Source organism: Nestor notabilis, unplaced genomic scaffold, assembly GCF_000696875.1.
Source record: "Nestor notabilis isolate BGI_N333 unplaced genomic scaffold, ASM69687v1 scaffold18121, whole genome shotgun sequence".
Taxonomy (NCBI): domain Eukaryota; kingdom Metazoa; phylum Chordata; class Aves; order Psittaciformes; family Psittacidae; genus Nestor; species Nestor notabilis.
The window spans coordinates 80-24096 of NW_009916242.1; the positions used below are offsets into that span (position 1 = coordinate 80).

Consider the following 24017-nt stretch of genomic DNA (forward strand, 5'->3'; position numbering starts at 1 on the left):
GGAAGTTTGTGTCTTTGGTGAAGAGCAGATAATGTTTTCCACCCTTTCCCCAGTCTTCTGTTCAGGAAGCAATGATACATAAGTTTCATCATGGTTAAATGAGACACAATTAAAAATGTTACAGTATTTTCAGGATTTAGATACCTGACTTTTTGTCAGGGTCCGATTGGAGAAAACCCCAGTGTTGGACCCAGTTTTGTTCGTGATCCCAAGAGTGAAATTAAGACGCTGAGGTCAAGTACCGTATTGATCAGTTGGTTTATTATAAAAAGACAATTATTATAATAAATGGAAATTATTGTAATAAAGGGAATAGCAATAGGACAGATTGGAAAAAAGGATGGAAATGAAGCAAGAATCCGGTGTGCAGAGAGAGAGAAAGAGAGAATCACCACCATGGATCCAGCAGTGTCCCGGGGGTCCGTCGCCAGTGGTGGGAGTTCTCCAGGGTTTGCAGTTGATATCGGAGCAGAGCATCCCCTAAGAGCCTGTAGTTGGTGGAGGTGTGCTTTTGGAGTTGTCCCCGTGAAGGTACCCATGGAGGTAATTGGTGGAGTGTCCTGATGGAGTTGTCCTCATGGCAATGCCTCGGGCAGGATGTCCTCAGGGTCTGTAGTAGTCATTGGTGGAGAGTGTCTTCACTGTCCTCCCTGGAGGTTACCTTTTACCCCTTTTATAATGAGTTGGGGGAGTACCTCTGTTCTTATTCCTGGTGGACCAGTTTCGCTTGTCTTGCAGCCAGCTCTTCAACTGCACATGCCTGCAGCAATTCTTGGGATAATGGACAGCAATCCCTCACACAGTTCCTTGAGATAACGGATGAAGAGTCTTATCTCAGCTCTTTTCCACTCATCCCTCAGGCAGTGGACAGTGGAGTCCCAGTTCAGCTCCTCACACCCTTCTCCCAGGCAATGGACATTGGAGTCTTATCTCAACTCCTGCCACCCATCTCTGAGACAATGGATTGGTGGAATTCCATCTCAGCTTCTCATACCAATCTTTGAGACAATGGACAGTGGAATCTGATTTCAGATCAGTGTCTCACACTTTAAGTGATTCTTGGGAGAACTCAAAATTCTTATATTCTTGTGAGATCTGCTAGAACCTCTGAAGTCTTGATTGACAATGATTAATTTACACAGGGAGAAGAACAGTTTCATGTATCAGGGTGGAATTTACGAAGGTGAAACAGGCAATTTTAGTGTGGTAGGTTAAGTCCACATCATGTATGATTTTATTTGGGTAATACCTGGAATAGAATGGTAAAAATAACTTGTCTGTTGTCCACTTAAGAAGAAAATGTTTTATGCATCTACCATGCACTTAAGCTAGTCATACCAAGAAGTTGTGGAGCTTAGTGGACCTTACGGGAAGGGAACCAAGTATTGCACTAAAAACTTGGATCTTTACTATTCCTTGGTGCATTCTTGTCATGGTTTAAGCCCAGCCAGTAACTCGGAATCACGCAGCCACTTGGTCACTCCCCTTCTTCTTCCTCTCCCCGCTCCCAGAGGGATGGGGAGGAGAATCAAAAGAATGTAACTCCCACAGGTTGAGATAAGAGCATTTCAGTAACTAAGGTATAATACAAACCACTACTGCTACCAATAATAATGATAAGGGAAATAACAAGGGGAGAGGACACAACCGCTCACCACCCGCCGACCGATACCCAGCCCGACCCGAGCAGCGATCTGGACCTTCCGGGTAACTCCCCCCAGTTTCTATACTGGCCATGACGTGCTGTGGTATGGAATAGCCCTTTGGCCAGTTTGGGTCAGGTGTCCTGTCTCTGCTTCCTCCCGGCTTCCCCTTCTCTCTGACAGAGCATGAGACTGAGAAAGTCCTTGGTCAGAGTAAACATTACTGAGCAACAACTAAAAACATCGGTGTTATCAGCGTTGTTCCCAGACTGAAAGTCAAAACCACAGCACTGCACCAGCTACTAAGAAGGAGAAAAATGACTGCTGTAGCTGAACCCAGGACAATTCTATATAGTGGCCTATAAGAAAGATGGAGAGAGATTTTTTTAGCAGGGCCTGTTGCGATAGGATGAGGAGTAATGGTTTAAGCTGAAAGAGGGGAGATTCAGGCTGGATGTGAAGAAAAATTCTTTGCAATGAGGGTGGTAAAACACTGGCACAGGTTGCTCAGAGAGGTGGTGGATGCACCATCCCTGGAGACATTCAAGGCCAGGCTGGATGTGGTTCTGGGCAGCCTGATGTAGTTGAAGATATCCCTGCTCATTGCAGGGGGGTTGGACTAGGTGACCTTTGAAGGTCCCTTCCAATTCAGACCACACTGATTCTATGGTTCTAACAGGTTGGTTGTATTCTGTTACCATAGTTCACATCAAGATGCACTTGTACTCTTGGCCAAGTACATATGCTAGTGTATTCTAATTGTGTCAAAACTATTAAATATATTTTCTGTCTTATGTAACTTTTCCCACTGGAATGGCTAAGTTAAAGTGCTTTCTTAAAATGAAGTAAGTGGTTGTTCTGGAAGATAAGGATGCTTTCTGAAGATTGACCATGTCTAAACTTGGGTCACTGTTCTTGTTCAATAACAACCTAGATCAAGTTCTCTTAAATTCAAGAAGACCTTATATTGAGAAAAGTACAGTAACTGTGAGAAGATAAGGTTCTCTGTACACCAATTTTGTAGGTAGGGCTGAAGGTAGCTTGTGTTTGATAAATATTTTGTTCTTGCTTTTCATGACTTTAAATCAGGGTAATTTCCTGTTGCTCTGCATACAGACTTTTTTCAGCATTAATATTAGTATTTCTTAATTATCTTCTCTGTTATACTGGAATTATGCTGATGCTTCTGTTATTAAATACTAAAGTAAATGTTTCTTCTAGCAACTGTCAGGTGCTAGATAGCACTTCCCACGAACATGAGCATGGGGAACTCAAGGTCTGCAATTACAAATATTTATTTTCCAGCATTGTGTTCTTTTGAGCATGTTCTTTTAAGTGCTGAATCTCTCACAGAATACTTTTCTGTGAAAACTATCTAATTTGTGTAGGATCTCTGAAGTTTTTCACCAGTGCATATGAAGATGACTTTTGCATCCTGTAGCTGTTTTGACAAGCATTATTTATCAAGTACAGAGGAAATTGATTAACTGTGTTGCAGAATTGTGTAAAATTGAATTCAGAGCCATTTTCTGTTTTTTCGTAATAAAATGATTACTGAAAGAATTCCATCTGAAGACTGTTGAAAGCTGGCTGCAGTTTATGATATAATGGATAAAATCTGCATCCTTGGCCTTCCAACAACCTTTACACCAGCAGATGGTGGGCGTAAAGATGTCATTCATCATTTATTTACAATGGGCTTTATTTATTCCAGTGTCAACAGCTGCCCCAGGGAGCGGGTTATTGAATTCAAATGTGAAGCTCTGGGTTATTTGCTTCCTTTCAAATTTGTCTTCAGAGCTTAGTTGCTAGGAGTCCATTCTGTGCTCTAATAATGATTCATGTATTGTGAAGCCATTCAGTAAATTGGGTTGTCAGGGATTGCCAAAAAAGGTTTAGAGGTCTTGTTCCGACTTTTTTTAAACAGCACTGTGCTCTAGTTGGTGTCTTCTTATGTGCCTTCTCTTGCCGGTGTTAGAGCCTTTGTCCCCTCCCTGATTTACCCTCCATACACTTCCTTGTCCCTATCCTCTCAGAAGTAAAATTCTATGATTCTGTTTTTCCGCTTTTGCAGTTTTCAGCACCAAATGAAAAAAAAAAGATACGAAATAACAAAACTTTGTTTTCTACAGGCAGGGCAGGAGTCCTTCCGCTCCATTACAAGGTCATACTACAGAGGGGCAGCAGGGGCTTTACTAGTGTATGACATCACAAGGTGAGAATACTGAGGAGGTATAACTGGATTAAAATTTTATGTCTTTCTGCTGAAGTGTATTGCACTGTTAAATGTCTAATTTAGTTTGGCTTTTTGTATAGGTACTTGTAATCTAACTTACTGCCAACTTTCCTTTAGTGCTCAAAATCAAGATACTGTCTATGTAACCTAAATACTTCCAATTTTCTCTGTATAGTGGTTGAGGAAAAAGTATATCTAAAGTCTCAGGAAGAATGAGACAAAATATTTTTAATAAACTATTGGACCATGAACTTTTGTATTACTTTTATTGAGAAAGAGCTTAAAATATTTCATTAATTCCTTTCTAGTGTTTTTATTACCATGAACTATAATTTTTCTTTAATTCTAGCAGATTTTTTACTGAGGTGCCATTCTGCAAAGGAGTAAAATAGTAAAACATCAAAGTTTGGTTACATAAAACTACCATGAAACTTTTACCATTGCTGTGTTTATGAGGTTTAGAAAATACAGGTCTTAGTGTGATATCTTTATTTGTTTTCCTTTTTTGGTAGTAGCTGTTCAGAAGGGACAAAAGCTTTTCCTGCTATAGTGAATAAAGTCTCTGTACAACTTGTTATCTGCAAAACTCTGTGTACTGTGCCTGGTTTACAAAAATGTTCAGGCTCCAAAATCCCATTAGGGTGTGTGGATCCCTTTGTGGACCTTGGGTCTCATTGCCAAATTAAGCAACAACTTTTACTAGAGATTTCCTAGATGGTTTTCCTTTTGTTCCTCGTTTATTTTTAAATATCAGGAAGCAATGTATTCTTTCCATTGGATTTCCAGCAAATGAATTTTTGATTCATAAATAGACTGTTTTACTCTTGTGAAATCTTTAACATGCTTTACAAGCATGTGATTTAATATTTAGTGTACACGTTCTGTAAAATCTGTAATACGTCACACTTGTGTACCTTACTTTAAAAGACTTTGCAGCTAAATTCATTATTCAGTTTATGAACACACAGGAAACTGTCAACCATTTTTTGCCTTCGGTAGAATAAATACTACTGTTTGAGTGGTTATTTGTACTGTTACTGGAATTGTTTGAAGCTCTTTGGGACTTTTAAAATTCAGTTCAGCAGATTTTATGTGTATGTAAAATTACAAGTTCTTATAGTTAAAATAAGCCTCTTTACTCTCTGTAGCAAACATGTTTTCAATTACTTTTTAGGTAGAGTTCATTAATGCTCCTTGTTTACTAATTTTTTGTTCGCCTATTCTCCCTGTCACAAGGGGATTATGAGCTTTTATCCCTGAGCATGTGTACTAATAAATGAGTTGAGTACTCAAGTAGAGAAGCTGACTAACAGAAAGGAAAGAGATTTCTTGAAATACTGCTATTAATTTTCTTTCTCTTCCATACTTAGGAGGGACACTTTCAACCACTTGACAACTTGGTTAGAAGATGCTCGTCAGCATTCCAATTCCAACATGGTTATAATGCTTATTGGAAATAAAAGGTAAAATTTAACCAGTTATGATTTTGTAAGTAGTAAAGATTTGCAGCTTCTGGATTTCAGCTTTAGTGTTTTCTTATTTGTAGGCAGAATGTTAACTTTAAATTACTTTCAATCACTAGATAGTTGTGGGGGGAATCTAAAACCTTTCCTTTTCTAATTAGACCGATACAATGTGCAGCACATGTGGATCAACTTATCTTACTTTCCGAGTACCTTTTTTAGAAGTAATTTTATTTTAAAAGGGTTGACTGTGAATGTATGAAGTCATGGAATATAGGATTTTTTTACATCTGGAATCACCATTAGAAGTACCTACATCTCTCCCTTATAAATAGAGTATGACTCCTAATTTCAGGTCTTCTAAAGTGCTTTAGTTTTTGGTTAAGAATCATGGCAGAGAAAGTGTCATTAAAAAAGAAAAGCAACCCGTACTACAGGATTCACTTAAAATTTTGAGTCTGTTTCATTATTTATGTATTTTAGCTGGGGTTGGGAGCAGAGAATAATTTTTTGCCATTTCCTGGCTGCTCTTTAGACTTTGAGTGATGAAAATACAACTAGAAGTTCTGGAAGTGTGTTACCCAGTTTGTAAATGACTGTTTACTCATGTATACTGTCCAAATTTCTAAAATGGTTCTCTATTGATGCTGAGACTTTGATTTGTGTTGAAGGTCTTTATAAAAACACATCAGTGAATACATTAAGTTTATCTGTAGTTTTTTCTAGTTCTTGATCCAGTGAACTGTAGCATCATGTCTAGATTTTTTTTTTTCCAGAATGTAGGATTTTTGCAAATATCAAAAACATCATCTCAGAATTTAAAAACTAATTAGTTATGGGACTTTACCTAATTGACCTTAATTTGTCTCCATGCCTCGGCAATTCTTGAAGGTAAAGATGCCAGTTGAAATAATGGCTGATATGCAGGTCCCTTAAATTTTAATGAATAGCCAGATCATTTCTTAGATCTTACTGAGAAACAGCCTCATGGTAAAGAGAGTCTGGTTTTGCTACTCTGGCCTCTTGTTTTCGCCTCTTGTTTTCTTCTTCACCCTTCTTCTGCTTTCTGTTTTCCTCCCTCTGACCCCCACTCTCTATCTCCCCCTGAAAAACATCTTAAGCATTAAGTAATTGTGAAGCTTGACAATATTTTTATACATAATCTGGAAAATTACTAATGACATTCTTTTAAATTGAGGAATGTGATAAGCACAGTCTTCACAAATTAATATAGAAATGTAATCTTTTTCTTTAAATGAAGGTTTGGTAAGCCTGTGATGTCCGTGACTCACTGTTTTTATGGTTATGTGAGTAAAATACGGCACTGAGAGAAACAGTGAAGTGTGCTGTTTACTTGAGATAAGTATTATGTAAGTTTGCATACTTAGTTGGCATCTGTAACTATTCCTGATTATTCTTAGCTGTTAAACTAAATTTGTCTTGCATTCTGCTGATGTAGACTAATGCTATCACGATTGTAAGTTGTAATATGCTACTTGTAGCTAGCTCAGTAATTCCTGGTTACAACTAGGTTTTACTCAAACAATAAATATACTTAAACCATGTATTGTAAGTTACAGATTAAGGTGCCACATGAAGTAAAACTTCTTTAAGAAGTTTTTTAAAGGGGATTATTTTCAAGCCTTAAACAGAAGGATGGGAAGAAAACGCCTTCAATTATATTGCATTATCCTGAAAGTGTTACAGGAGTTCTTATGGTAGGGCATACTATTAAAGGTGGATGGAAGGAAGGAAGTGTATACTAGCATAATATTTTTAAAGGAATAAACTTTGTTCTTAAGAGTCCCAGAAGTGCACTTGATATACTTTTTGTAGCATTGACTTATTGCTGGATTTGAAATGTGTTGAAAATTTAATCTGAAATATAATAGCTATTTTTTGAAAACATTACAAATACTAGTGTTAAAACATGACAAATACTGTACTTAATCTTCTTTCCAGAACAAAACATAGCTATATTGATCTAGTAAGACCAAATGCTTCGAATAATTGGAATGGAGAGAGGAAGACATCTGTGGTTAGTAGAAGCAGTTAAAGCTCCGTAAGAATATGCTTAGATATCAGTAGTGAGTTTTGGCTGGGTTATCTCTGCAGTTTTCGATGCAGCTGCACTATTTCAAGTTGAAAGGGTTGTTTATTTCTCTTTTACCATGGAGATAACACTGTAGTGAATCAAGGTTTTAAAAAAGCTATTTTGGAGTGTAGCATGGTAGTAGCAAATAAAGATATTGCTCAAATTCAAAATACAATGTCAGATAGCTACTTCAGGGACAGGAGAATGAACACCTTGTTAAGATATCTTAAGCCTGAGGCTGAGGTACTGGGAACACTTACATATAATTAACTTCAACTTTAAAATTGTTTTCAGAAGACGTTTCTTGTATCTTTATCTTCAAATGTTCCGTGTTTAAATGATGTGTTGAATTGTCTTGACTCTGTAACTTACCTGAGCTAGCATGTAGTTGTAAAAATAACTAGAACCTGCTTTGCTGCAAAATAGATGCCACAGTGAGTATCGCTGATTTTTTTAATATATGTATAATTACAAGGATGGCAGCACTGAAGCCCAGTATGATACATGTAACTGGTGTTCTAGCTGCAAATTAAACCTCTGTATTTGCAGGCTGTTTAGTTTAAAAATGTGTACCTGAGAAGATATTTTTTTTTACATGCACAGCTTAAATGAGTTTATTTTAATATGTATTTTATTTATTACTTATGTGTAAGTATAGCATTGTTATTGCTCAAGATGTAATACACTTACAAAGAAAGACAAACTGTGTACTCCTTGTTTCTAAAGAACCTTTAAAAAGTAAGAGTGAAATTGAAATACTTAGATGTCTGTATTATTCACAGAAGCAGATTTGTCTTTAGTTGTCCAGTCCAAGAAGGGGTTTATTTAACTTTCATCTAAGCAGAAACAAGAAATTGTGTAACTTCAAATTTTTCTGCTGTTAGAGGGACAGGCTTGGAGTTTCAAAACCTAAATGCTAGCTTGTTGGGAGAGAACAGCTACTGTAGTTCAAAATAACTTAGTTTTCCTTTTAAGTCTTTTTATTAGAACAGAAATTGACTGTATGAAGTTTTGTTACTGAATAGAAAATTATTTTTAGCATCATTAAGAAATTATTTATAAAACTCCCTTACCAATTCAGCTTTACAGTGTGGATTGGTAGATAACATTACCCTAGAAAAGAGCGATATTTACTTAAAATGACAAAGTCTACAGTCAGCATTCAGGGAATAGCTGGATAAATATACACACATCCTGTTCAAAGCCATTTCATGAAGTCTTTTGTAAGATATGTATCGGCTAGGATTGATAGCTCAAGCAAGTGTGATATCTGTGGCTATTTTATGTATTGTAAGTGCAAAGCTTATGGTAATTGTACTTTATGTAAGGGCTTGAATAAATATTCATATGTATGTAAGTTCTAATGGGTACTCTTGGCTTATAAGCATGTCTCTGAACAATAATACTTATATGGGCAGGTTAGACCATGCAGGTAACTTTTTTTTCCACCTTAGTGATCTAGAATCCAGACGAGAAGTCAAGAAAGAAGAAGGTGAAGCATTTGCACGAGAGCATGGGCTTATCTTCATGGAGACATCTGCCAAAACTGCTTCCAATGTAGAGGAGGTAACATTGCTAAACACTACCATTTTAGTAAAACAGTTGTTTTGAATCATACTTTGTTATTTGTACATATATTATACCTCTAGGTTTTGGATTCCTTAACTTGAATTAACTACTTTCTAATTTGTATGATAAGGATACTGTCTACGTTGTACCTGATTGCATAGCACTAATTATATTGTTGAGACTCTAGTAATTAATGTATTTGGAGAGGGGTGTTCCGAATATTTGATCAGAGAAATGGCTACTTCCGTCTGCCCTGAAATCTAGACGAGAATAGATTTACTTGTCCAAAGCAAGCCAAGCTATTGGTATCCTTGGCAGATGTCAGTCTAACCAGTTCTGAAGACCTCCAATATTTCACAGGATCTTCAGAGCAATCTATGGCAGTGCTTTGGTATTTGTATTGTTGTCATCTTTCTCCTCCACTACGTAGCAGGAATCTTGTGCAGTTCACGCACTCAGTTTCTTTTTCTGTCCTCTACAGAGCTGCTGAAGAGATCATTGTCTTGATCGCTTATAGTTTATGTATTTAAATGAGTTTTTAAGTCTTTGCTACTTCAAAAAACTTAAGTCTTTCAAAGTTTTGCTTATAGTTCATATTTCTGGACGCATATGAATACTTACATATCTCACCTTCATTTACTTCATGCCTTTCAAAGGTGGTTGTGGTGGGTTGATCTCAACCAGCAGCTAAGTGCCCATCCAGTTGCTTGCTCATTCACCATGTCCAGTGGGATGGGGGAAAGAACTAGAAGAGCCAAAGTGAGGAAGAGCTCGGGGGCTGAGGTAAAGAGTTTAATAAGTGAAAGAGAGAGGTGGGGGAAGAGTGATGGAAAGGCAGTCACAGCTTCCCATAAGCAGACTGATTCCCAGCCAGCCTCTGAGCAACAGTTACTTTGGAAAGACCACTCTGGTTTTTTTTTTGTTGTTGAGCATTATGTCATATAATATGAAATACACCTTAGACCAATTCTGATCAGATATCCTGGCTGTGGATGGCCCCCACCTGCCAGGTTTTGCCTATCCTAAGCCTAATCACTGGGGAAGGCAGAGTAAGAAACAGAAGACCTCAACAATCTGTAAGCATTGCTCATCAGTAGCTAAAACATTGGTGTGTTATCAACACTTGGTTTAGTCACAATTCCAAAACACAGCACTATGGCAGGCTGCTGTAGAGAAAACTAATTCCATCCTAGTCAAACACAGTACAGTGGTAGACAGAGAGCTCCAGCTGAGAGGTTAGTGCTGTGTAAAGCAGAAAGGTTGCTTCACATGTCTTCCCAGACCATATTCAGTTCGTACATCCCCACTTACTAATCTTTTTTACAATAGCATGATACTGTTCAGCTGCTTATGCTTTGTAATCTGCCCTTACTTATATCCAGAATTGTCCTAAATGCAAAATCGTAGGTAACCAATGAGGTATTCTTTTAGTGTTAAAGCCTTCTACTTTTGAAATACTTAGATATTTTATTTTTAAACTGTAGTAAGAGTTTCAGACAGCTTTCACTGACTTTATTCTGGCTTGTTACTACCTGATACTAACATTAGCACCTCTGTGTCAAAACAATACCTGCTAGCGAATGAGTTGTCCAGTACCTAATGCATCTCTGATTATCAGGAGGGAAATGAGCATGACATTCTTTGTCAAAAAAGTTCAAATACAATCCTCTCCTTACGATGATACAAGTGAGTTGCTGCGTACGTGTACTGTCTAATTCTGATGGAAGAGCTTTAGGATATAATTGTTGTTAGTGACAATCAAATGCATTCCTTAAATGATATTCTCAGTCAACACTAAAATAGGTGGCATGATCTAGAATAGTTACATCTGAAAGAGCAAAATCTTAATCTTTGAGCCAGTAAAAATAAGTGAAGAGAAATAGTAGATATGGTAGGTGGAAAACCTAATTTTCTGGAGAAAGGAGGCCATTATCATTTTAATGCTGATTCTGGACTGTTCAGTATCAAAAAGAAGGGAATGAGAAAACAAATGATGTGGAATGGGCAGCATTTGAGGAAGGAACAAGAAGTATGCAAAACAGAGGTAAAACTAACAAAGCTTCAGGACTTTGTTTCAGAACTGGGAGGAAATTACAATTCTGTGACTGCCTTAGAATGTAGAAACTAAACAGGCAGAACGAAATTTGAGGTAATTCATCTAAAATGAGATTAAATTTTAAGCAGAAGAAATCGGGCCCTCTGTCTACAAATGTTCTTGGGGGGGTGGTGGTGTTATCTCATTATAGAGCTGGTTTTCAAACTTTACTTTCTGAATCTGAGAAAAAAGTACTCATGGCAAATGAACCTAGACTGTTAACGGTCTAGAAATGAATCATCTTGGATTGTTCACAGACACCCTTCCTCAAATCACTTGAATCCTGTAGTCCTCTGTAATCTATCTCAGTGCGTGGAAGCAGTGTATGTCATAAACATACATGGCTGCTTGAAACCCTAGTCGCCAGAAATTTAGTTATTTTAACAAAAATGCTTTAATACATGTTTTTAGAGTAGAAAATGAGGTAAACACATCTTTTTTGGGATGGCTGCGTATACCAGTAATTTCTGAAGTAGTAAGAGAAGCTTCTCGGGCAGTTCTAAAAATCCTCGGAGGTAATTTTTTGTGGGGAAAAAAATAAAGTAAAAATTCAGAAGTATTCTGAATTAAATGACTCTGCTTTGTAAAAATGCAGTGTTACAGCAGCCCTTTTTTCTGCTCACATGTTTTCAAGTCTTTTGAGTTTATAGAAGATGTATTTATTAATTCTTACATCTCTTTTGATTAACATCAGTAAGTTTCAACACTTGTCCCGCTTGTGTCCTAAAGGTGTAAAAAACCCAATAGCGAGTGCTTTTTACCCATTCTAATTATTCTTGAGACACTGTTGCTGTATAGGTTACTGTATTGTTCTCAGTCCCACACAGTTAGTGGGTTATCTAACAACATTCCACATTTTCTGAAAGGCTGCTTTAGTAGGAGCATTGCCTTGTGTACTATCAAATTTGACCTGTTACCTTGGGAAGCATAGGCTGCTTACCACTGGAGCATTTCTGCAGTACCCAGTTTAGATCTGGCATGCATTTTTTAACTTAATACTGACTGTAGTCTACGTCCAGACTTAATACCTGGCCCTGCTGTAATAGGACTAGTAACTGCTTGGCTCCTTTACCCTGAATTCTCGCCACCGGGGAATTCGGGAGGTGCAGTGTGTTAGTACACACTTGTGGCACTACCTGAGTTAACAGACAGATCTGCATCATAAAGCACAAGCAGATAGCCATAAAAGTCTTGTGGTCCTAATCATAGCCATTCAGTGAAAAGACTACTTGCATTTCACGCAAATGTAATGCTGAAACACGGCAGCATGTGAGTGTGTCTCCTGTGTCATACCAGAAACAGTTATGTGGCCAGAGGATACTTTTTTTCCCCTAATGGGTTTCTCGTCTCTAGTTGAAAATAGAAGTTTTTCTGACAAGAGTGACAAGACAAGCCTCTAGACTTTGTTTTGATCAGTTTGGTATTGTTTCTGATGCAACTTTATCTCGCTTTGCGTCACAAATGGCTGTTGTAGATGTTTGCAAGTTAACGGTGGATTCTTTACCTGTTTATATGAACAAATCAGCTTCTGTCACTAATGTTATTCAAGCTATTTCCCTTGTTTAAACCCAATTTCCACCACTGCATAATGCCCTAGTCAGTCTGTAGCAGCACATTGACCTGTTCAGTGCTTGGAACTTAAGACAATTTAAAAATGTTCATTGTGTTCTTCAGGATTATGTCTTGTAACCTATGTCTTTGATAGAAATGTTTAGCAGGGGAGAATATCCTGTTAGCTGTTTATCTTGTGCGAGGCTGTTAGGGGATGCTTATACCCTATTTGCACAATAGGTAACTGATCGTCGGGAGCAGGAAGTAGATACAGGCTCTTCCTTTGTAGTAGTTTGTGGAGGCTTCTAAGAATTCTGTGTGGCCACTGAGTTAAATCATCGTGTTTGTTACAGAATGGGATTGGGTGAGAAGAGTTTCTGAATCATTGGGAGGATAGAAGCATTATGGAGAGGGAGGCTAAGCACAGGGTTATAATTTGACTGCAGTGCAAAGCCAGTTATACTAGTCTCATCAGCAGTATCTTCTTTATTTCAATAAGGCTTTTTTGTTGATTTCATTTTAGCCTCTGTGTAAGGCCATCAAGATAGCCAGCTATGAAAACAACTGAATTTTTGTGATTTGTTTCCTCAGTGATTTCTGAGCTATATCACTAGTGCATTTCTCTCCTTAGAATTCTGTTTAAAATTTTGCCTGTGTTTTGGAGTGTACAGTAATGTACTACACTCTGAGTGTGGCTGTTGGCTTTCTCCCAGTAGAATGCATAAATTTGACCTGAAACATTGAACTTGTTTTTAATTCGTGGTGAAAGGAATCTAGTGCTAAGTTTTAGACTCTTGGTGGTTATATCTGTTCTACTTTCTTGGCTTGTGGATGGGGGATGTGCACTCTGAATTACTGTTTGCAGAATTCAATGTCAGTTATGTTTGGGGTTTTTTCTATGAAAACACTGTGGTGCCTGTCGGCAAGCTTTCCACTCGTATACACTTAAGTCTGAGGTCTAAACCCTGGGCATGTTTGCACTTGTTTCAATCATAACATCAGTTACTTTTTGACCTTGCATTAAAAACTGCACGGAACTTTTTCTCTTATTTGCAAAAGACATTAACAATTTTATCACGTTTGGTTTTTCACTGGTAGTTCAACAACATTATACGACTGTTAATTGTAGTCTTATCTGAAATGTGCAGTTCAGAGCTTGTTAAGTGCTTTCTGCTTGAGCAGTGTCTTAACTGTAGAGGCAGAGCAGAATCCACTCAGGTGACCATGCAGTTTCCTACAGCACATAGTACTTACCTTTGTGTCCCTGGAGTATCATTTGTTTGAATCCACTTACATGCACTGGTTCTCAAGAAGTAAAGATACCTGCCTGTATTTGGGAAACTGGAATAACTTTGTCCATTCTTCTTGCACTTGAGACTGCTACTTTTAGTAATTGTTAATGTGATCAACCTTAAGCAAAAGAGTTTTTTGGATACTGGTCAAACCAGTGCTAGACACCATCACTGTTCAGAAGCAGATCTCATGGGGGTTCTACAAATGTATCACTGATTCCTGGTGTGGGAATTGGTTTTAGTAAGTTGTTTCCCATATGGAGGGGATTATATAGCCCTGTGCCAAGGTTTCAACTCTAAGAGTATGGTCTGTGTTATTCCAAGTTGTCTGCACATAAATGGAATGCAATAATGGATTCATTATTTAGGATTAAATCTGAATAGTGGTTTTGACTGAGCAGTGGAGCACTTCTGCTACATGTAGCTGGATGGTCATTCAATGGTTTTGTTTCAGCTTAAACTTAATTTTGTCTTCAGGCAACTTCTTTCATAATTTTGCTTAAATGGATAATGCATATTCCAAATCCCTGTAGCTTCAATAGCGGTACTACTCAGTCACAGATAAGGAAAGGAAGATGACCTCTGTAATATTCTGAAGGATGAAAATGAAAATCTTATGGAGAGATGTGATTCTTAACAGCTGCTAAACTTGAACTGATTTTTTAGAAGCCTTTTTTTCTTTCTCTTCCACACTGTCCCTAAACACAACTAATTGTTAGTAGTTTTCATAGTAAGGTAAAGTGACACACAAGATGTAATCTGACTAGAACTTGCAAGAGAACAGGATTTCTAGCTCATGAGTCTATGAAAAGAAAGGTTTAGCTTAACTTGTATCAAAGCCAGTATTCCTTCAAGTTCCTCGAAATCACAATTCTGTGACTTTTCAGCTGTGTGAAGCTGGCACTTCCGCCGGTTTCTTCCGTGAGAAAAGAGGTGAAGCTTATGTTGGTTCAGCTATGGGCAAGAGAAAGGATAGGACACCTGGCTCCAGTGAAGATTCACAGCTCTTACCTCCTTGTGGCAAACCCTTGAACTGTGCCCCATCTGTGCAGTAAGGAACACGGCCTCTGTCAGGGTTCTTGAGAGCATCCCAGAGTATCTGAATAAAAAGCCTCAGTTAATCAAGGGTCTCATGCTGTATAGAAGAGAAGGAAAAGTATGATATGGCCACCTGCCTGAGCTGTAGATTCTGCTGGAGAGATGGATTCTTAGTTCTGGGTTACCATCATCTTTTTTTCCTCAAGTGCTCTGTCCTTCGTAACTGTTTAACAGCAGCTGCAGGACTTTTCAGGGTGCTTTGAGCTCTAGTAATGTGCATCTTCCCAGTAAGCTTGTCAGAAAGATTGCACTTCAGTGGGTACATGTAAAATTGCTGTCAGTTTTGTTTTGTGACTGTTCACTTTCAAGAATAAGGCTACAAATGGGTTGGGGTGCTTTTTGGGGTGTACGTTGATTACACAGAACCTTCCTACTGCTTGGAAATTAACCCCTCTGTATCCCCTGTAGTGACCTATAGGCTGCTTTGTGAAGGATCATTTAGTTGTAAAAAGTAGTGTTTTACTGGGCATATAACAGCTGCTCAGCGCTTTGGGATCTCACTCTACTGTAAAGTGGCTATCCAGCACCTCTTATACACTGGGATGGTGAATGTTCTAGAGGTAAATCTGTTTGTGGTCCACATCATTACCCTTTTCAAATGCTTTTTTTTAATGCTAGAGTAATCTAACTGTTGTATCTCACTGCTAAAAGATAAGATAGGAAATTGGGAAGGCAGAGGAAATTCTAGGTGTTGAATGACTGCAGAGGTGAGGCTCATGCTTTAGAATTTGTAAGGTATTTAACCTTTAAGCATTCCTCATTTGATTGTAAGAAACCTTCTAGAAATAATGACTAGATTTGTGTCTCAAAGCGCTAAATTTAACTTGCATATTGCCGCCAGAGGGCAGCGTGTTCCACGAGCTGGCAGCGCAGAACCGGCTCTACTCTGATTTTTAAGTAAGGACAAACTCACCAAATCCGAGTTTTGAAAAGTATCAGTGATTCATTTACAGGTTTTTCCTGTTATGCTCAGCTTGTAGTTAAGTCCTCAAATACTTGCCACAGCACTAGGTTTCTGAGAAAGAGTAGTGATATTATTGACATCTGCCAAGTGAAAACTAAATGTAGCTGTTCTGTAACTCACATTCTGGTGCCCTTAGCTGGTGCATACAGCTTCCATAAGCCAGAGGTATCAGGAACTTACTCCCTTCTTGTGTTGTTTTTAGCAGTTGCAGAATTCACTTTTCCTGTTTCTGTCTCAAGGGTAGTAATCCTACATTACGTGTTTATTTTGTGTGATAAAGTAGATGTTGGAGTTGATTTAATTCTACCTTCTGTGGGTTTAGGACTAATTTATCTTAAATACAGCATGTATTTTTGTTTGGTATGTATGTACTGTTATATGTGCTGTTTGCTAGTTAAGGTTTTGGGGTTTGGGTTGCTTAGGGTATTTTTGGAGTGAGCATTGTGAGACTTCCTGATTCCCATGTGTATATAATCTAGGAAACTCCTTATACAAATCATCTAAGGTGGTATTATTATACTGGTATATATTGTGACTCAGAAACGTCCTTCATTAGCTTTGCAGTAGTTGCAGGTGTGACACAGCAACCAGATCACATCTTGCAAGACTCGCTTTCCCACTTGTACAGTAATGTAATTTTCCACAGCAGGGTATTACTATTATTTGAGAACCTAGTTAAAATGTGAACACAATTTAAAAACATGTTATATTAAAACCAAATCACTGAATAACTTGTATACGACCGTTTTTAATGCTGTGGTACAGATACATTCAGTAATGTCATACATAAGCATCGTTGATTTGTGATTTAGAAAGATTAAAACCGAGAGTTAAATATTATAACTATAGACATTTTCCTGAAGTTGTATTGTTTCTTTAATTTTCCTGAAATCTAGAATGCTTATAGTTGGAAGTCTAACATACTGGTTTTATAAAAGTCTCTCTTCTCCTTCTATGAGTAATGGAGGTAACTATGTACTAGGGCCTTGCCATCTTTCAGGCGACTGAGTATAAATCCACATTGAATCTGGTACTGCCTCTCCTGGGGTGGTGAAATAAACCTGGACCTGAGCTGATTTGGGGTGGAAGTGCTCAAGTATCTTTGTATAGTATTTTAGTAACAGCAGCATTAGGAGAATGCACAGTGCAACTGCAGTAGGCTTGGTAGGCAGCCAGCTGAGTCCATGTGGGCTTACTCATCGAGGTCTTGTGTTGTGTGGAAGTGGCTGAACTGCACCTGGATCCAAGTTGGCGTGTGAAGTGCTACAGCTGTGTTCTTGCAGCCCCCTGCACGTGGCCTAATAAATCCAAACTGGATTTGAGGGGAAACCGCTCTGTCTTTCTGCATCCGTGGCTCAGCTAATCTGCAAATAGGATAAACTGCCCATAAATAATTGAGAGTTTATAGTATACTGCATGTTCCAGATAAGAGTTAGAACATGCAGTATTAAAAGAGGTTTTTAGAAGTCGTCAATTATACAGAGTTCACCTTCTTGTCCTTGCTAATTGGGACACTAGCATGCAGTGCCAAAATCTGATACGGTATTCTTAAAGCGAATAGACTGCTGTTCTCAGTGAAGTTCTCAGGTGGTTATTTTGAGTCCACTTGCACTTTGAAGCATAAGCTAACTTAAGATACATGGATGCAAGAAACAAATGGAAGTCCCAAGGGATGTAAGTCTCTTTTTATGGCTGATTAGTAGTAACTTTTCAGAATCCCTACCAACTGAAGAAAGCATAAGGTAGACTTATTATGTGTTATACTCTTGTCAAACCATTGTTTTCAAATAGGAATTACTTATATGTGACCTAGTGCAGCCTGGCATTATGCCACACGGAATAACAGTACGTGCTGTTTTAACACTAATACGTGGTGCACCAGAATCACTGATGGGAATGTGGTAGTCAGATTATGTCTTTTCAAGACAATTGAAATGGTAGGCCTGAGATGAATGGAGCATTTGGGGTTTTCAGATCGGTAGTTTCTTAGGCAATATATTTAATATTAAAGTAGACTTTACTGAACTCAGTATTACTGTGGTTTTGCTTTGTACACTACATGTGTAGTAACTGTGTTGGGAGGGGGTGTTGACTGTTGTGTAATCAATCACACACTGTTTTACAGGGGGGTGTGGGGTGTGGTGTGAGGATAGGGGTGTTCCTGCATGATCTGTTCCTGAGCGTAGCTTCCCGAAGATATTTGATACTCAGTTGTGTTATTTGGAGTGTGTTAAAATCCTATTTTTGTTGGTCTAAAGTAATTCTTCCAGACCTAACAATTAATTTACAAGCGCCTGGGTGTACTTAGCCAAAATCGTCTAGAATTGTTACAAGTGCCAATTGTTAAGTGCCTGTTTACATGAAGTTATCATAACGCATTTTTAAGACTTGGAAGTTCTGTTTAATGTCCCACTGAAGCAGAAGCAAGGAAGCATCCTCACAGATTCCAGCTGTGTCAATTTCCAAAGGTGTACTGACTTCTACCTTTCAGTAGGCCCATGTATGAGGCCATTAGAATAATCGGTGTGTTATCAGAAACCCAGATAAGTTTGAATTCTTTTCCTTACATTGAAAACTTCAATTTCTGAGGAATTTGAATCAATTCGTAGTTGGCCGGAAGCCAGTTTTTCTCCTCAACTCTAACACGTGTTTGAAAAACGAACTCGCTTCCTAAGTGCCTTGTGAATCTGCAATGATTAATTCTTCTCATTATTTTGCTGCAAATTCTCATGACCCTCTGTGATGATTCGATCACCCACTTAGAGTTTATGCATATTCATATCTTTCCACTCCTGCTGCAGTCGTTCAAGTCTCCTTCACTGGCTGTGGTGTGTGCTTGGTGCAGTAATTGAGCTGCAGTAGATTGATTACTCTGGGGAGCTGTAAGGCCTTTAAAGGTGAAAACATATCAGTCCTGTTAATTAGGAAACAAAGCTCTGGTGGCAAGTTCAGCAGTCAAATGCTTCCAGTGTAGAAATGAGGAAAGGTATGATTTGTTCCTCTCCATGAACCCTGTTTACTTTTTTATATTTGAATTAGATCTGTATTTGCTGTAATGGGCCTGTGCAGAAGATAGGCTATCTTGTATGATTGCATGGTGTTGGTATTTTAAAGCAGAACGAACTATATGTTTGATATTGATTGCAATTATTAGCTGCTGTTAATCACCTCTTAAATTATACATTATTTTAGGCATTACTTGACCTATAAAGTTAAATGAGAGATGAAGAATGGAATAATTGATTGTAAACTTTAACCAAAAACATTTATAATGTTCACTTCCCCAGACCTGAATGTCAAAGTCTTTTCTCTGAATTAAAACAATAGATTTTTCAGAAACCATGATAAAACCTGGGGCCTCTCCTTTCTACTGTTAAGATGCCTATTGCCTATCATGTGCAAGATTAATTAAAGAGAATACGTTCTGAAAATTAGGTGAATATTAAGCGATAGCATAAGGTTTCATCCAGCAGACAGCATCCTTACATCATCATTGTAAGTACCCTGTGGTTTTATGTTGCTAAGCACTCTAATCTAGAGTGGCCTATTACAAAGATATTAAGGGTAGGGGAAACCATCTGCCACGCAATCTATCCATAAGGGTCAGACATAAATAATTTAAAAGTAATTTATATATCTTAAAAACCATTTTTTCCTGTAATTACTGGACAACAGATTGTAGAATACAGATGTTACGAAAATGCCACTGTTTTTGTAAACAGTATGTGATCCATTGCTACTCCAGGGTAGGTTTTAGGATGCCATTGTCATACCTGTTCTTGCTGAGGTCAGGAAGAAAAGTCTCACTGAAACAACTGCACATGAGATTGGATTTCAATTAGTTCATCTTGCACTGAAGGAGATCACATATTCATTGTGTTTGTGGGTTTTTTTCCCCCCTCTGTTTTAGGCATTTATTAACACTGCAAAGGAGATTTATGAGAAAATCCAGGAAGGAGTTTTTGACATTAATAATGAGGTAAGTTTTAGTACTCTGAACACTTCTGTTTTCTTTAAATGTACAATATTCACCTTCCCTAGAAGGCTGGACAGTAAAACATTTGTCTCTTTCATTTGGATGTCGAATTGTCTGCTATTGTGATAAAAATGGATTAAAATAAGTGACCCTATCCATCCATGAAGCATCACAAAATAATATAAATCCCCAAAAGAGAAGAAAATCCACTTTCATCCACTTCTCCATATGGTGTCATCTGTTTTCAAAGATAATTTTCCACTATGTAAATGGGGGACCATGTTGATATGCCAGATGCACTCCATGAGCTGTCCAGTGTAGGGGAGGGATTGCTTTGAGAGTTACATAAAAGACTTTTGAAATGTTCCTGGTTTAGGTGGCTGGATTCTGTAGGGAATAAAAGATTAGCTGGTTTGCCTGTGCACATTACTGAAATTACAGATTATCAAGGCTGTCTCTTCACTTGTTTGGGGTGGGGGTGGGGAGGTGGAGCAGGGCAGCGCTTCTCTAATGCAAGAGGCTAGAAAGACCTATAATGTTTCTCTTGAATTTTGACACCATGCTGTTGAAAATCTTGAGCAGTTAGGAGCGAGATTCATGGCTGTGGAAAAAAGAGATTCCAATTCAGTAGTAGTAAGCAGAATTACTGGGGTTGTATAGAAATGTTGGGATCATACAAGTTCTCTGGTAACCTTCATGTAAAAAACCCACACCACACAAAGTGTGAAGTGTTCAGTCCTTTCTGATGCACAAAGGTTTTTTCTTATTCTGCATGTCCCTAAATATTGTTGCTGAGGCGCTTAGTGAAACCACATGTGAAAATCCGTACCGCCACTCTCTGCTCCGTATCTGTTCTGTGAATAGGTGCATTCTCTGTCAGGGGCTGCGAGTCCGATGCTTCTGTTAAGCATTATAGTCCTTGCAGAATGGTTCAAAGAGTAGCTGAGGGAGCTGGCAGGACTCAAATAGCATCACCTCTTCCTGCTTGGTATATTTCAACAGCAGAAAACTTAAGACTATTAGAAGTATTGCTCTATGACTTCATAGAGGAATTAATGAGTAACTTCAGTAGCATGCAAACTATTTGCATTAGGAAACTTGTAGCTAACTAAGATTTAAATAGTAATCCTTCAAAGACACTAACTCTGACTGGAAAATTTGTGTGTATTATGTGGTGTTTTGGTGAAACGGGTTTTAAATTCAATTCAGTAGTGAAAACTTTAACATTTCCTTTAACGTTTTTCCTAAAGAAAATGCACTCACTGGTGGAATATAAATTGGACAGCAATCAGAGAGTCTGAAAAAGCATGCTCATTGTATCTGTCGAGTTTCATATAGTAGCTGACTGCTTTACTGTGCCTTATGGAGCTTTGATTGCAATATGCTGTCAAGAGCCAACAGTCCGTGCTACTGACTTGGCTTTACGCCAAGTCTGGCTCCTTGATTCCTCAAGAAGTTGCTATCAGCCCAGAGGGGGCAAAACCAATGAGCCATAGGGCATGCTTTTTATTAAAGAGGAGTCAAAGAGCGAAAAGAAACCACATCAGCTGCTGTCAATACTGAGCTAGTGCCAGAAACCCGAAGGCTACCACTGTTGCAGAACAACTGCCAAGCGCTATAAATCTGAGATTTACTGTGACGCAAAGTTTCCTTAAGAGCTTAATTTCTGAAGCTACTGTATTACTTTTCTCAAAGTGCTGTATTTTTAGGTAAAATCCACTTGAGGGAGTGAGGGTTAAGATATAAGTGTGATTTTGATGAATGAAAGAGCTACGCTGTGTGTGGGTTCTTGGCAAGTAGCCATGTCTTTCGGGATCACAGAAATTATTGATGACACAGAACACTCGTATGCCCTTAGCCTCTACAGCTGATTCAACACAGAAAGAAATGCTGTCTAGAGAGGAAAAGTTTTATATTAACCTATTAAACTAATGGAGGTTTTGGTGAGAGGGGAGAGGTTACACATTCCTAGCAAACGCTGTGTGTTTTTAAAGCCTCATTCCAAGTAGTAGTCAAACACAATTTTGGCCCTGTGTTTTTGTGTTTAGAGTTTAAGCTACAGAGTTTAACACAGATAAAATTTAAGTGAGAAGGAAAGCATCTTCCTTAAAATATTCAACTGCTAAGCGCATATTGCTAAAAGAAAATATATATAGATACATAAACTTTGCTCTATTTATTGAATACACTTAGTTGTGAATGCCCCATCCCTGGCAGTGTTCAGGGCCAGGTTGGACAGGGCTTGGAACAACCTGGTCTAGTGGAAAGTGTCCCTGCCCATGGCAAGGGGTTGGAACTAGACAAGCTTTAAGATCCCTTCCAAACCAAACTATTCTTTGATTCTATGATTACTAGAACTTACTATGTGGTCTAAAAAGAGAAAAAAAAAAATAAAGCTTTTTAAGTATATTAGTGTTCTAAAATAATTACACTGTGTATTATATTTCATTTCAGGCAAACGGCATAAAAATTGGCCCTCAACATGCTGCTACCAATGCAACGCTTGCAGGCAATCAGGGAGGACAACAAGCTGGTGGAGGCTGCTGTTGAGCCCGTTTTTACTTTCTAGCTGCCTGGATGGGGCCTACTAACTTGTTTGTTCACCCCTCCCTCCCCCCGCCCCGCTCGCCTCCACTTCAGTTCAACTGAGACATGAAACTTGTAAGTTGGTTTCCTGTTGCAGAAGACTTTATCCTTCAAATTCTTGTATAACTTTGAATAAATGGTTAATGTTCACTTAAAGACAGATTTTGGAGATTGTATTCATATCTATTTACATTTGATTTCTAGGTCAATTGATGTGATTATTTCTGTTAAATGTTGTCTTGTGCCCTTGACTACGAACTGAATTGTATTAAACACTACAAAGTCATCTGAGTATTTTAATCAGTTTGTGTAGTTAGGTTTCCCACTTCCTGCGGTTACCTAATGTTTAATATTGTAGAGCTGTCCTCAAGTTTTTTGTCAATTTTCAAGGCTATAAAGAGAAGCGGAAGGACTCTTTTAATTCTGTATTTATCACTTTCTGTATATATAGTTTAATAACCTGCTTGGGTGTACTTGCCAAGCTAGAATTCTTTAATGCATTTGCATAAATTCTATACTACTTAGAGCTTGAAAACTACAGAAGCATCGATAGAAATTGCTTGGACGCTAAATTTTAAGCCTTTTTGACATTGTTAGCATGTTCATCCTCCCCCTTCATTATCCTGAAGTCCAAGAGAAATGCTTAATGTATATTACTAGAGGCTACATACGTGCTATCTATTTTAATGCCAAATGTTTGCTGTTTGTCCACAATTTCCACAGCACCTCTTCAGAAATGGATTAGCTGTTTGCCTTAACAAATACTATAGGTAAAAACAGAGCATGAATGAAAAGTGGAGGAGCAGTTGATAAATTTAAAATGGCACATTATAAAAAAAGTTAATCTTTTCTTAATGTTTTTTTCTTGTTTACCATTAATTTCTAGGTATATTTTTCATGCAAGGACAGTTTTTTCAACCTAAATGTACAGTGGTTGTGTAAAGTTTTCTTTTAGTGGCAACTTGTAATCCTAAGTATATGGTAAGCATCTTGTCTATTGTGAAGAGGGTGTGAAAATAAAATCTGCCGGTTTGGAAATCTTGATGAAAATCAAACTAGAAACGCTTTGGTACTTATTATGGTGGTGGTTGGGGGCAGGGGTATGTCTTGCCTCACATGAAAGTATTGCAACAGTGCACAACAAAATCCTGTGTTTAAGTGTTTCTTTGTTGAAGTACAAAATATTCATGTCACTTTTCCTACAAATGAGGGTACGACTGAGTTTCCATCTCATCCTACCTAAATAAATCACAGCTAAAAGGGTGACACTAATGCTAGGCCATGCTTCATGTATTGGGGGGAGGGGGAAAGGGGACAGGGCAGGCAGGAAATAACTGCAAAACTTTTGTCTTACTGGACCAGTACTGACTGCAACCCAACCCTGGGGGACGTGGATCCTCATGTCATCCATTCTTGTCAGAACTTTAATGCTGAAAGTGAATAAACGTC

The 24017-nt window shown here is 38.1% G+C and overlaps 1 protein-coding gene across 1 annotated transcript; it reads left to right on the top strand.

Annotated features, from left to right (window-relative positions):
* Window positions 1-309: 309 nt before the first annotated feature.
* LOC104413490 (ras-related protein Rab-2A-like) lies at window positions 310-23623 on the top strand (the record flags this gene model as incomplete). Its single annotated transcript, XM_010024493.1, has 6 exons — window positions 310-543; window positions 3776-3858; window positions 5250-5342; window positions 8892-9003; window positions 19917-19985; window positions 22437-23623. Coding segments are annotated over 6 exons (687 nt in total), but the record flags the coding sequence as incomplete, so codon positions are not given.
* Window positions 23624-24017: the final 394 nt, after the last annotated feature.